The sequence below is a fragment of the Malania oleifera genome, chromosome 11, assembly GCF_029873635.1.
Source record: "Malania oleifera isolate guangnan ecotype guangnan chromosome 11, ASM2987363v1, whole genome shotgun sequence".
NCBI classification, from domain to species: Eukaryota; Viridiplantae; Streptophyta; class Magnoliopsida; order Santalales; family Ximeniaceae; genus Malania; species Malania oleifera.
Genome location: NC_080427.1, coordinates 31033996 through 31046163, shown reverse-complemented (window position 1 = coordinate 31046163; position 12168 = coordinate 31033996). Strand labels below are relative to the sequence as shown.

The window sequence follows — 12168 nt, the reverse complement described above, 5'->3', positions numbered from 1 at the left end:
CTAGTTGCACAAATTTAAATGTTTTCTAGTAAATTTAGATTCTACACAAATTTTACATTTTTCTTGTTAGAGTTACCTAAGCTTGGTATTACGCATAGATTCCTCATTTTTTAATAAGAGCAAAGTTTGTATGTCCTAATCTATCGTGCCAAAGATCTAAAGAATCAACTAAATAAGTAGAAGAACTAACAATTTTATTCATACCATTAAAAATAGTCAGCACAAGTAGTCCATTATTACAATAACTAGTACTTAGGAAGGCACTGTTACGAGTCAAGATCAATTTGTCTGACTCAAAAACCAATCTTATTGAGGATGGATCCAGAAATCAAGTTTCTTCTAGTATTTGGTACATGATGCACATCGGTCAATCTTAAGGTTTTTCCAAAGGTGAGCTTAAGGTTCACAATACCCTTTCCTAGTACAGGTGAGGATTGGGCATTATCTATAAACAATGTTTTAAAAGGTGAGGCTTGCTTGAAGGCAAGACATACCTAAAACGCCTTGAGGCTCAATCTAAAATACCAAATTCCAAAAAGGCTAACACATTAACCATTGAGGCTTACGTATTTGTACAAACGGCATGCCTTTTGCGCCTTTCTAGTCGAGGCTTATGCATTTTGAGTGTGATTCTCAAGTTATAATTGGCTAGAAAATTTTAACTCCGTGCTTATATAAAAGGAATTTCATAATATGAGTTGATTTTAAAGCTCTCCAACCTCAACCTTTCCAAGATAACTGAGAATTTTATCTTAAATTATGAAAATAATTTGAACTTTGTAATTCTATAGCTATCTATTGTCATGATTTATGTTATGAATTCAAGTTAGCAAGCCAACAAGTAGTTTGTAATGTATATCTGTGTTTTTCTTTATGATTTTCTTAATTTTTCCTAATTTTTTAAAATATATAATTTATTTTCATATTTTTATCTAAAATAAAATTCTCAAAATCAAAAGGCTTGTGCCCCTCCGCCTTAAGGCTTATGCTTTGCCTCTTAAGGGTTAAAATGCCTTGCCTTATGCCTTTGCCTTTTAAAACGTTGCCCATAAATACTAATTCTCCATCACCTTTTCATATATGTTGAAAATGTTACAATCACTGCATATATGTTTGGCGGGTTCCAGTATTCACTCCCATTCACGCAAACTTTCCACAAGATTCACCTTAGATACCACAATAGTGATCATCTAATCTTCCACTATATTGGCTTGAGTCTTATCACCCCTCTAGCGAGACCTACACTAAAGTGCATGATGTCCAGGTTTACCACAAACATAACATTTACCTCCTGTTTTCTTTATGTTGGAGGAGTTGTACCTCTGTGGGTTGTTAGAATGGTTGCTGTTTCAATTGTCTCCTCGGTTGTTGATTTGGTTGTGCAGCTGGTTGTTGGTTAGTTGTTTCCTCTAGCATTTGAACCTTTTGTTGTTGTAACTCCCTTTAGCTTGTTTTCTATTTCTGAAGTTCCCCCTAGATCTTGCTTGGTCAATCTTCCACCAAATTCGCCTTTCCTGTTACTTCATTATTCTGAACTGCCATTTTTCTATTAGCGTCTTCTATCCTTAGGTAGACAATTATTGTTCTCAATTCATGTCTTTCTTGTGCATCAAAGTTCCATTGGTCTCATTCCAGGATGGTGGCAATTTATTAATTAAGAGCTCATCTCGTAGCTTTCTTGGTTCCAGCGTTTTCTGTGATGTAGTTCTTGTTGAAAAGTTTCCATATTTCCTTGGCAGTGTAATACTTACCATAAACATCATAGAACTCATTTGACAAAGTATTGACAATGTAATTCTTGCTCCTCTCGTTATCTTCCTTCGACCTTAGGATGATAGGTTATTATTTCCTTTTGGTTGTGGTAGGGGGTTCTCTAAAACATAGACCATTGACAGCGTTTTCAAGGCAAAATAAATTTTTACTTTCCAATGCTTGTAGTTGATCCCATCAAAAGATTCCACATTGGTGAGATCAGACAGTAGTTTCTCTGATGTAGGGTTGAAGGCAGCCATCTCGGTTTTACAATTTTAGGAAAAACAAAGATGCAATAAGACAATAGTCGAATTAAACTTGTGAGAACATTACAGTAGTAGTGTGGAAGGACCACTGTCCTTGAAACTGATTTCGCGCTTACAGAGAAATATTCTTGATGCAAATAGACACAGTGCGCATAGTTTCGAAAAATAAATCAGCTAAGATCTTGGGTTTGTGTTCGCTCGCAAACTCCAAAGCTTTAGGAGCTATGATATTTGGTTACCCAGTGTAGATGAAGGAAAAGACTAGTTTTACTTTTCCCAGAGAAGTTACAAGGTAGTAGAAAACACATAGGATGTTGAAAACAAATTACAAGCTAACTACTAGAAAATTTATAGGCTACCACTAGATGATGGAAAGGATGAAGACTGTAAGAAAAGAAGAGAGGTGAGAGCTAATTGTGTTTAGGAAAGGGCTGGAGCTAGCCTTTCTATAGGCTACATAGAGGAGTAACTTCCAGCCTTGGTTATCACAGCAGATAATGGTATTTGACTGTTCAAATACCACCATTAAGCATATAGTTGTTGCAGGAAATAAAGATGAGAAAAACCACAGATATTACACCATGAAACTGCTGCCATGACCAGAGATATAAATAAGGAATAAAGACTGCAGAACTTAAAACATCTCCAACAGTGGCTACTTCAAGCAATATTTTGAGTGCTTGCATTCTAACAAATGGCATCATCACCATCTGTATCTTGAGATTTACTTTTGAAGTTCTCAATACTTTCCTTCATTTCCATATTAGCTACTTTGTTGTCACTTAACTGCTGGAAAACCACAGTTCTTTGGAACATGCAGCAAACATAGGTTCTGAATATTTTATTGCTTTTTCTGTTGTAAAGGGAGAGAATAAAAAGCTGGAAGTTCTTACATTTGAGATGGAGGCAACCATAGCTTCTCTGGAAGAGGAATTAGCAGTTGCACAAGAGGAAAAGGAAGAAGCTAGGTCCAGAAATGCAATTTTAGCTTCTGAATTGGATGCCCTCTCTGACAAACTAAACATGTCAAGTTCTGAACTGAATTCTTTACAGGAAGAGGTTTCAGGCCTTGTAAGATTTCTTTGTTCTTTTCTTGTCCTGTGCCTAATTTCACAAATTCTTTGGTTAATATGGTTGATTAGTTTATTTAGCAACATTATAAGAACTAAGAAAATGGCATGATGTGTTAGTATCAATATTTAGAAAAAAAGGAGATATTCTAAGTTACAAGATTATGTTAGAATTGAACTTATGAGTCATATAGTGAACTTTGGGGAAGTATAATTGAACAAACACTATGGATAAAAATGAAGGTTTTAGAAAATCAATTTTGTTCTATGTCTAGGGATCAATAACGGCATACATATATATGAAGGGTAGCCAAGGTGCAACGGTAAAGTTCTCGCCCATGTGACCTGGAGGTCATGAGTTTGAGGCATGGAAACAGCCTCTTGCAAAAATGTTAGGTGAGACTGCATGACATACGCAGGAGCCTCGTTCAGTGGGCTGCCCTTTTATGTATATATATGTATGTACATATGATGAGTTATAGATGTAGAACAAAATTAATTTTCTGTCCCTCATTTCTACCCCTAGTGTGCGTTCAATTATACGTCCCTGAAGTTTCACTATAAGTGTGTGCGCGTGTTTGCATTTGTGCATATATTAAGAACAAATTAGGCAGCATTTGGTTTACAATTTAAATTGGAATCGAAATCGGAATTCATTGGAATCGGAAACGGAATGCTAGATTCCTCTCTCATGTTTGGTTTAACACAGAATCGGAATTGAAATCGTATTTTAGTGTTTCGTAATTTTAGTATATATGAACATAGGAATAAAAAATGAGTCTAGTCAGTATAAAAAACTTATTCAATTAATCTAATATGACATAATAATATTATAAATATAATTATTATATAATATTATTTTTATTAAGCTATATAATAAATAATTTTTACAATAAAATCATTTTGATAATCATGTACTTGATTATACTTTACGTATTATATTTTATCATATTTATTATTATTATATTGTTTTAACTATATTATTAATATTATATTTTATCTTATATTTTATAAGTATTTTATTTTAATATGTAATTTATTGAATGCAAATAAAAATCTCATATTTTATAACACTATAACATAATTTATTATTTATAAAATAATAATATAATAAAACAACTACCATAACATTATATTTTATTACACAATAATATTTTATTCTTTTTTTTGTACATTATATAATTAATAAAATTTACTATTATATAATTGAATTAATGATATTGATTAATAATATAATAAAACAAGCACCATAGCATTATATTTTATTACACAATAGTATTTTAATCTTTTTTTTTTTTGCATATTACATAATTAGTAAAGTTTACTATTATATATATGTATTAATGATGTTAATAATATTAATTTTATCTTATTTTAAGGTTCTACATAATAATATTATAAATAATTATACTGCAGTTACATGACATGGTCTTAAATTTCCATGAAATTGTCGAAATTTTTGGTTTCTGTCACCCTCGAAATCGAAATGGCGATCGATTTCCGTCTTGTATAATTTCCATCGAAATCAACGAATCATCCCGAAATCTATTCAAATCTCAAAATTTCAATGAAAAATGTCGAAATTTTAACTATACAATGAAATTTTTTTGGAAAGAGATTTAGGAGTGAAGTGAAATTTCTCTCTTAATTTAATTTTTTTTTTATTTTTATTGAAACAAAATATTATTACAATTCCCTTTGAAATTATATGAAAAAATAAACTTATAGTAGCGTTTTATTTAACCATTTATGTCTAAATTATAATTATTTGTATAATAAATAATATTTAAATGATTTATGAATTTCATTTGTCTTAGCTGAATATGTTTGCTGTACATTATCTTACAAATATGTCTAATAAACATACTATATTACAACTTTTCCACCTTATACACAACAGAGATGTATTTAACTTGTAATATATTAGTTCTAAAACTTACATTATTATGTTTGTTAACCATTTCTAAAGTTTCACAAAGAATTCCATGTTTTCCTATTGATATCCGTTATTTTTTCAAATCGAAATCAAAATTGACATCGAAATCGAAATTTCCGTACTTTTGGAGCTTCGAAATTTGAGTTGAAATCAAATTTAAGACCTTTGTTACATCATACTATTTTATAATTTAATACTATTCTGTTACTTTTTATCTATTATAATATTATTACATATAATGTAAATATTAATATATAATATATTATTATATATTTATATTTAATGATGTCATAATATTAATATTATTTTTTAGATTTAAATAATATATATATTGTATTATATTATATTATAGTAATTATACTATATTAGGTGTAAATGGGGAGAAACTGGGAAACTTCAAATTACACTATATGTACATCAAGGGTCTGCATTGTGTCAATCTTTTTTTTTACTTTAGTTATGGATGAGCTTACTAGACCTATTGAAATTGAGCTTTCATGGTATATATTGTCTGTAGATGATATTTTCTTGATGTATTTTCACTAGAGATAGAGTGGAGAAGAATCTAAGAACTGCAGAGCATGCTTTAAAATCTGGAGGTTTCGAAATTAGTAGTAGTAAAGACAGAACATATGTGTGCAATTCTATATGGAATAGTAAAGAACATGTTAAACTTGATGGTCAATAAATTTTTAATGGTAGTGTATTTCATTAGCTTGGTTCTATTATGTAAACAAAAGATGAAACTGAAGTCAATGTGATACATGGATTCAGGTAGGTACGGTATAGTGGAGAAATGCATCTAGCATATCATGTGATCGTAAATTACCTTAAAAATTAAAATAAAATTTCTGTAGTGGTGGCTATAGGATCAACTTTGTTATATGGATCAAAATGTTAGGCAACTAAGAAATTACATATACAAAAAGTAAATGTAGCTAACAAGAATGTTAAGATGGATGGGTTGTGTAACTTGAAATGATCATGGGATAAAACCCTGTAGTAAGCTCCTGTAGCACTTGTAGAAGTAGGAATAGGGTGGGCAGGGTAGATGGTTTGGAGACTTTTAATATAGACCAATAGTGTTTCATTGGTAAAGAGTTGATTTAGTTGATGTTAGAGGTCATAGGTTGGGGGGGTGGGGTAGGTCCAGAAGGATCAGGATCAAGGTAATAAGAAAGATTTAACAGCTCTCCGACTTTCTAAGCTTGTTATCCTAGATTGTGCCTTAGGGCTTAGTTGTTGTTGTATGTTGAACTTAGGATGACTATATACTATTTTGGTTTAATTTATTTTATTTGATATATATTTGTTCCATTATACCAGAGACTTAGCTTGGAAGATTCTGAATCCAAACATCAAGAAATGGTCAGCTCTATCAATTTGTTGGTAGAAGAAAAGGAAGAGCTAGCAATGGTAGCCAAATTTTTGGTTCAATTCTTAATATAGCATTTTATTTACTGTTTTGTTTTGATTAAGCAAATGTTGGTTATTCGATTGCACTTTTAATTTTGCAGCAACTTACGGATGCCCTTCTGCAAATGGAGGAGGAAAAGACAATATGGTCTGCTAAGGAGAAAGCTTCTGTTGAAGCCATAGCAGAGAAAGCAAAGTCATTCAACACTGAGATGAGTTTGTCAAAAGAATTGTTAGAGGTAATGTTCAATATTCGATTGTCATACATGATAGAGAGTTTGTCAACAAAGAATCTGAAAGGTTTTAATTTTTCTTCAAGTTTATGTCCTCCTTGAGGGGATAGTACTGTCAATTTTCCTTCAGAAAAAGTACAACAAATAAAGCAAGATAAACTTTCCTTTTGTGATTTATGCATGTGCATGTGGGAGTGGGAGAAATGAACTATATAGTAAAGTTCTAGGTTGAACTAAGTGTATGTATTGAAAAAGGGATTGCCCTATGTTTTAAGTCACTTTCTTCATTGAAGCAAGCCATGAGAAATACAGTTCTCAGTATGCATCCATTTCTTTTGGCAAGTACAATATCGGTATAAGATGAATAAATAAAAAAATTGAACTATTTTTCATACAATGCTCAAAAGATGATTTTAGTGGAGAATGATTCTACTTTTTTTTCTTCTTTTTTTTTAGGGGGGGGGGGCTAAAAATGTTGGCTAAAGTGTGGTTGATGTATTGGTGCAGCAGAAGGGAGCTTTCCGAATTGATATGGTTGTTATGGTCATAGTTTTGAAAACTCAATTGGACTAGCTAGTTTGACTTGGTCGGATGGGAAAGAGTCAGCTCACCGTTCCAGATGAAGGGTCTGGATAGAAATTTTGGCGAACTGGTGTTCTAGTGTGGTGGAGGAGCCATTGGTGGGAGGGCCAAATGGTGCAAGGGTAGTAAGAGATGGAGAGATGTTTCAGATGAGGAGAGTGTAGGGAGTATTGATTTTGAATGTGAGAAAGGTTTACATTTGGATCGTATTCGGGATCAGTATGGATATTCCTCTGATTCTTGCACTGGCTGCCTCGAAGATTTATCTTATGTGCTGGGTCCTCCTTTAGAAGGTTTAAAGGGAATTAATATGTTTGATGATGACGCTACTAAAGTTGAACATAAGGTCAAGGATGGAATTCTGCTTACTCTAGTTCTAGAAATTCCTGGGAAAGACATTGAACTCAGTGTCTATTGGAGGAATTGGGCTTTAAGTTGTCTGATCATTGAGGAAATGAAGTTAGGCTTGATGGGGGGAAATCAAAGGTGAAGAAGGGTCAAAGGGTCAAAGTGGAGTGGAAACTAAGTTTGAACTTTGGAGAACTGCTTTAGAGTTTAAATGTTTTAGGATAGGTAGGAATAAGATAGAATCTATGAAATGTAATTTTAGTAATGTATGGAGGAGTAGCAGAGAGAAGATTAAATTGATAATCAAGAAATTAATAGCATTTATAGATTTTGATATCTTGGATCTATTATGCAAGTGGAAGGGGAAATTGAAGAGGATGTGATATATAGAATTAAAGCAGGTAGGGTAAAATGGAGGAGTACAAAAGGTGTTTTGTGTGACTGTAGAATACCCTGAAAATTAAAAGGAAATTTCTATAAGAGGCTATGCTTTATGGTTTAGGATATTGGGCAACTAAGAAACATGTACAAAAAAGTTAACGTTGCGAAAATGGGAATGCTAAAGTGGATGAGTGGTATAACATTAAAGGATAAAGTAAGGGCGAGCATATATGCAATAAACTAGGCATAGCACCAATTGGATACAAGATAAGGGAGGGATGACTTAGATGGTTTGGACATTTGAAGCGCAGACCTAGAAGCGCACTTGTGAGGAAGAGTGAGTTAGTTATTGTTTTTGGCATGAAAACGGGTAAGGGTAAATAACTTAGAATGAGGCAGTGAGGAAGGATTTAATAGATCTTAATCTAGTAAATGAAAATGCTCTTGATTAGGTGAATAGGTGTAAAAGGATTCATGTAGTTGATCCCACCTAGTGGGACCTTAAGGCTTGTTGTTGTTGTTATAATTGTACTATCTCTTTCTTAATATATTTTATTTTGTTATCAAAAGTATATGTATATATATGACCAATTGGACCACCGATTGAACCGACCCAGTGGCTTCACCAGGTTGGTCACTCGTCCGAGTTTTAACACCATGGTTATAATCTAGTTTTCTTGGTTTAATTAGAGGGCTTGAGGCTGATTACTAAGAGAGGGGCTGCCTCTCACTATGAGTTTCTAATGATCATGGCATTGATATAGAGGGTGGTGCCTTTGTAAGGGTGGGGCTATAGTAGGTGTTTCCTGCTGTTCTTCAGGCTGATCCCCATCTAGTGACGTTGGGTTTATATAGAGTTTGATTTGAAAATTTCGTATTCAGTTTTTAAAAAATTTAGAACACTTCCTTGCCCCTTAAATTGTAGCTTTTATCTTTTAATTTTTAGTCCATAATCATTTTCTCATTTATTTATGTTAGATTACCACTTTACCTAAAAGCTTAAGTTGTTAGGCTGAGGGCCAACAATACATATCAAGCTTTAACACTCCCTGCATGTGCAGCCCAACAGCATGTGGAGAGCTAAAGACATTTTTTTTTTAATATTTTTTTAGAGCTAAAGACATGATAATATGACCCATTATAGGAAATACAATCATTTTTCAAATACCATACAATAAACACAGGCAACAAGACTAGAACTTTGGACCTCTTGGTAACCAGCTTTGATACCATGTTTACCACTTTACCAAAAAGCTTAAGCTTTTAGGTTGTGGGCCAACAATGTATATCAAACTTTAATAATTCTCTTTGCTGTTGTGGCCATATAAGCCTCAATTTTTTTAATTTTTTTTTTATTATTTGCCTGAATGATTATGAATGTGATAAAATGTCAGCTGAGAGAAGAATTGGAGTCTTGTAGAGAAGAATGCAGGGTCCTTGAGGAAAGATTGGCATCTTGTGAGGAAAAGGCAGCATCGGAGAAAAATTGCAGGTTTGTTCGACAATTGGATCTTCACTCTTTGGTTAGCATTGTTTAATTTGGTTGGCCAAACTGATAATGTTCCATATGTCCCTGCCCCATCTGCTCCTCCTCACCACAACATCAAGAAAAAATGTTTAAGAAGATCAATACAAGAAAAAAAAGAAAAAACTTTTCTTGCTGCCACTCTTTTCTATATCAAATGATGAAAAATGAAAGCACGTCACCCCTGTGGGAAAAAGAAAAGGAAACCATCACTCTTTCAGACCAAGTCAATAGCATAGTTGTCAAATCGAGATTCAAATTGTGATTTGAAATCCCAATTTTTCAGAAATTGAGAATTGAATCAAAGTGAGATTCAGTACAAATTTCCAAAATTGACTCCAAATGACATGCATATAGTGATCTATCAATGCCAAGAAAAATACATTTAAATTTTAAAAATAAAAAAGTCATATTTCTATTGCATGCTTTCCCTAAACAATAAAAAGGGAAGGGGCTGAGAAAAAATAATAAAAAATGAACTTAATGTTGTTTAAGGGAAGGAATCAAGAAAAAAATAATGAAAAATTGTATTTTTTGTGTTTGCCATCAATTAAAAATATCATATTCATTCATTCACTTTCTCTAGTTAAGAAGAAGAAAAAAAAAGACAGATAAATAATTGAACAAACTAGCCAAAAAATAAAAAAACCAACTGGTTGGTGTTTGCCATCAATTAAAAATATCATATTCATTCATTCACTTTCTCTTGTAAAGAAGGAAGAAAAAAAAAACTTAAAATAAAACAGATAAATAATTGAACAAACTACCAAAAAAAAAAAACCAACCGGTGATTCTAAACAATAAAACAAAACATGAGTACCACCTTAGCCAACGAGTGTTTTGCCCCTTCTTCTGAATGTCAAAACAACTATACTCCAACATAACACCTAAAGTTCTCATCTCCTCCTTTTCAGCACAGAACTAATAGACAATGAACAGAAGGCAATTGTGTAAAAAACAAGCAATAAAATGAAGAAATGCTGTTTGGGGATTTTTTTCTCTGACTGTATATGAAATATTCAGAACCATGCGAATCGATGGATTATTCAAGGGGGGAATTAATAGACTCTGCAACTATTTGGTTGTTTTTTAATTCTCTTGTAAGATTTGAATTGATTTGGTGTGGAATTGATATGAATAGTATGAATTGATCTTCAAATTATAAGATTCTAACAACTATGCTTAATAGATGATTCTTGTTCTTACTCGAAACCTCATTGACTATCTACACAATTGGCATATGTTCTTTTTCACTCCTTGATTGACATCAATTTTAATTCTGCTGCAGTATGGAGAAGTCTTCAGAGATTGATGTACTAAAAAATGAGCTACAAATAGTTGATGTTGAGAGCAAAAGATCTCAAGAAGTAAGTTTCGCTGCTTTATCCTTGCTCCATCCCACTTCCTCCTAAGTTTACATATTCTTGTTTGACAGAATCTTAAAAACCAACTATTTGCTATGACGAAAGAAAGGGATAAAATGGCAACTCAGATTGAGGAGCAGCAGAAACATGTCATCGATGTCCAAATTCTTACGAGAAGTTACAATGAGCAGGTAGGTTTTTGAAAATTCTCTACTAAATTTAGCTCTAATTAATCATAGTATCATTTGATAATGTGAAGAAGTCTCTTCTTTGATAGTTGTTGAATGCAAAAGTTCAATTGGAGGAACTGACAGAGAGGAATTCTGGCTTGGAAACCAAGATGCACAATGTGAGTATTGGTACATTTATTTATTTATGCAGCTAAAATGTGTGGTTTTGCATTCTTATCAGTCCAATAGGTGGTGCAGATATTGTTTCATTGAAATATGTAAATGTTAGGATTCCATAATCAATTGGGATTTCTAATTAATGTGTTGGGATTCCCAAATCAATTAGGATTTCTATTCAATGTTATGATTCCCAAATCAATTAGAATTTCTATTTAATGTGTTAGGATTTCAACTCAATTAGGATTTCTATTTAATGTGTTAGGATTCCCAAATCAATTAGGATTGAATCCATTAAGGACTTGGACTGGGAATTTTTACATTCCTAATAGGAGTAGGGTTCCTTAGCCTATTTATATGTAACCTTATGCAAATTTTTTACTCAAGCAATAATATAATTCAGAGCCTTTCGCTAATTGAAGCCAGACCCCTTTAAAGTGATCAACCCTATTTTCTTTTTCTATTTTCCATCCTTTCAATTTCCCCAATTTTCCCCTACGATAAAACCCTCAGGTCTTGCAATTTGGTATTAAATACGGTGTTCTGGTGGCTGCCATTAACCTGTTGGCAAAAGCAAGATTTTGAAATTCTTGATCTTTGTTCATACGCAATGGCCTCTAACAATTCAGCAAGTCCCAGATGGAACTTAGGCTAAAGGTTCAATTTAGCAATATGTTTAAGCCTTAATTTGAAAAGATCCAGCCATCCCTCTATAAACTACTTAGTGCATCTTCCTGTAAAGCAAGAGATGATGCCTCTACATCAGTGAATCATAAGAAGCAGCCATATGTGTGCAAAGGAGGTTACTGTTAGTGGTTATTTAGTCACTTAGCATTATTATTATGTGTTATAGTTTTGTTAGTAATAAGTGTGAGTTTGTAATGGTATTATGGTCATTCCTATTGTACTTGCCATATATTATAAATACGGGGAGAGACCTAATATTGA

At 32.7% G+C, this 12168-nt stretch overlaps 1 protein-coding gene across 2 annotated transcripts in view; it reads left to right on the top strand.

The window, feature by feature from the left end:
• Positions 1 to 12168, top strand: part of LOC131168108 (kinesin-like protein KIN-7O) — a 113719-nt gene that overhangs the window by 84050 nt on the left and 17501 nt on the right. For both annotated transcript variants that reach the window (XM_058127316.1, XM_058127317.1), the window contains 7 exons: positions 2883 to 3089; positions 6351 to 6440; positions 6542 to 6679; positions 9379 to 9476; positions 10798 to 10876; positions 10945 to 11064; positions 11151 to 11222. In XM_058127316.1, the coding sequence (XP_057983299.1) occupies positions 2883 to 3089; positions 6351 to 6440; positions 6542 to 6679; positions 9379 to 9476; positions 10798 to 10876; positions 10945 to 11064; positions 11151 to 11222 (804 nt within the window). The remainder of the gene's footprint in view (positions 1 to 2882; positions 3090 to 6350; positions 6441 to 6541; positions 6680 to 9378; positions 9477 to 10797; positions 10877 to 10944; positions 11065 to 11150; positions 11223 to 12168) is intronic.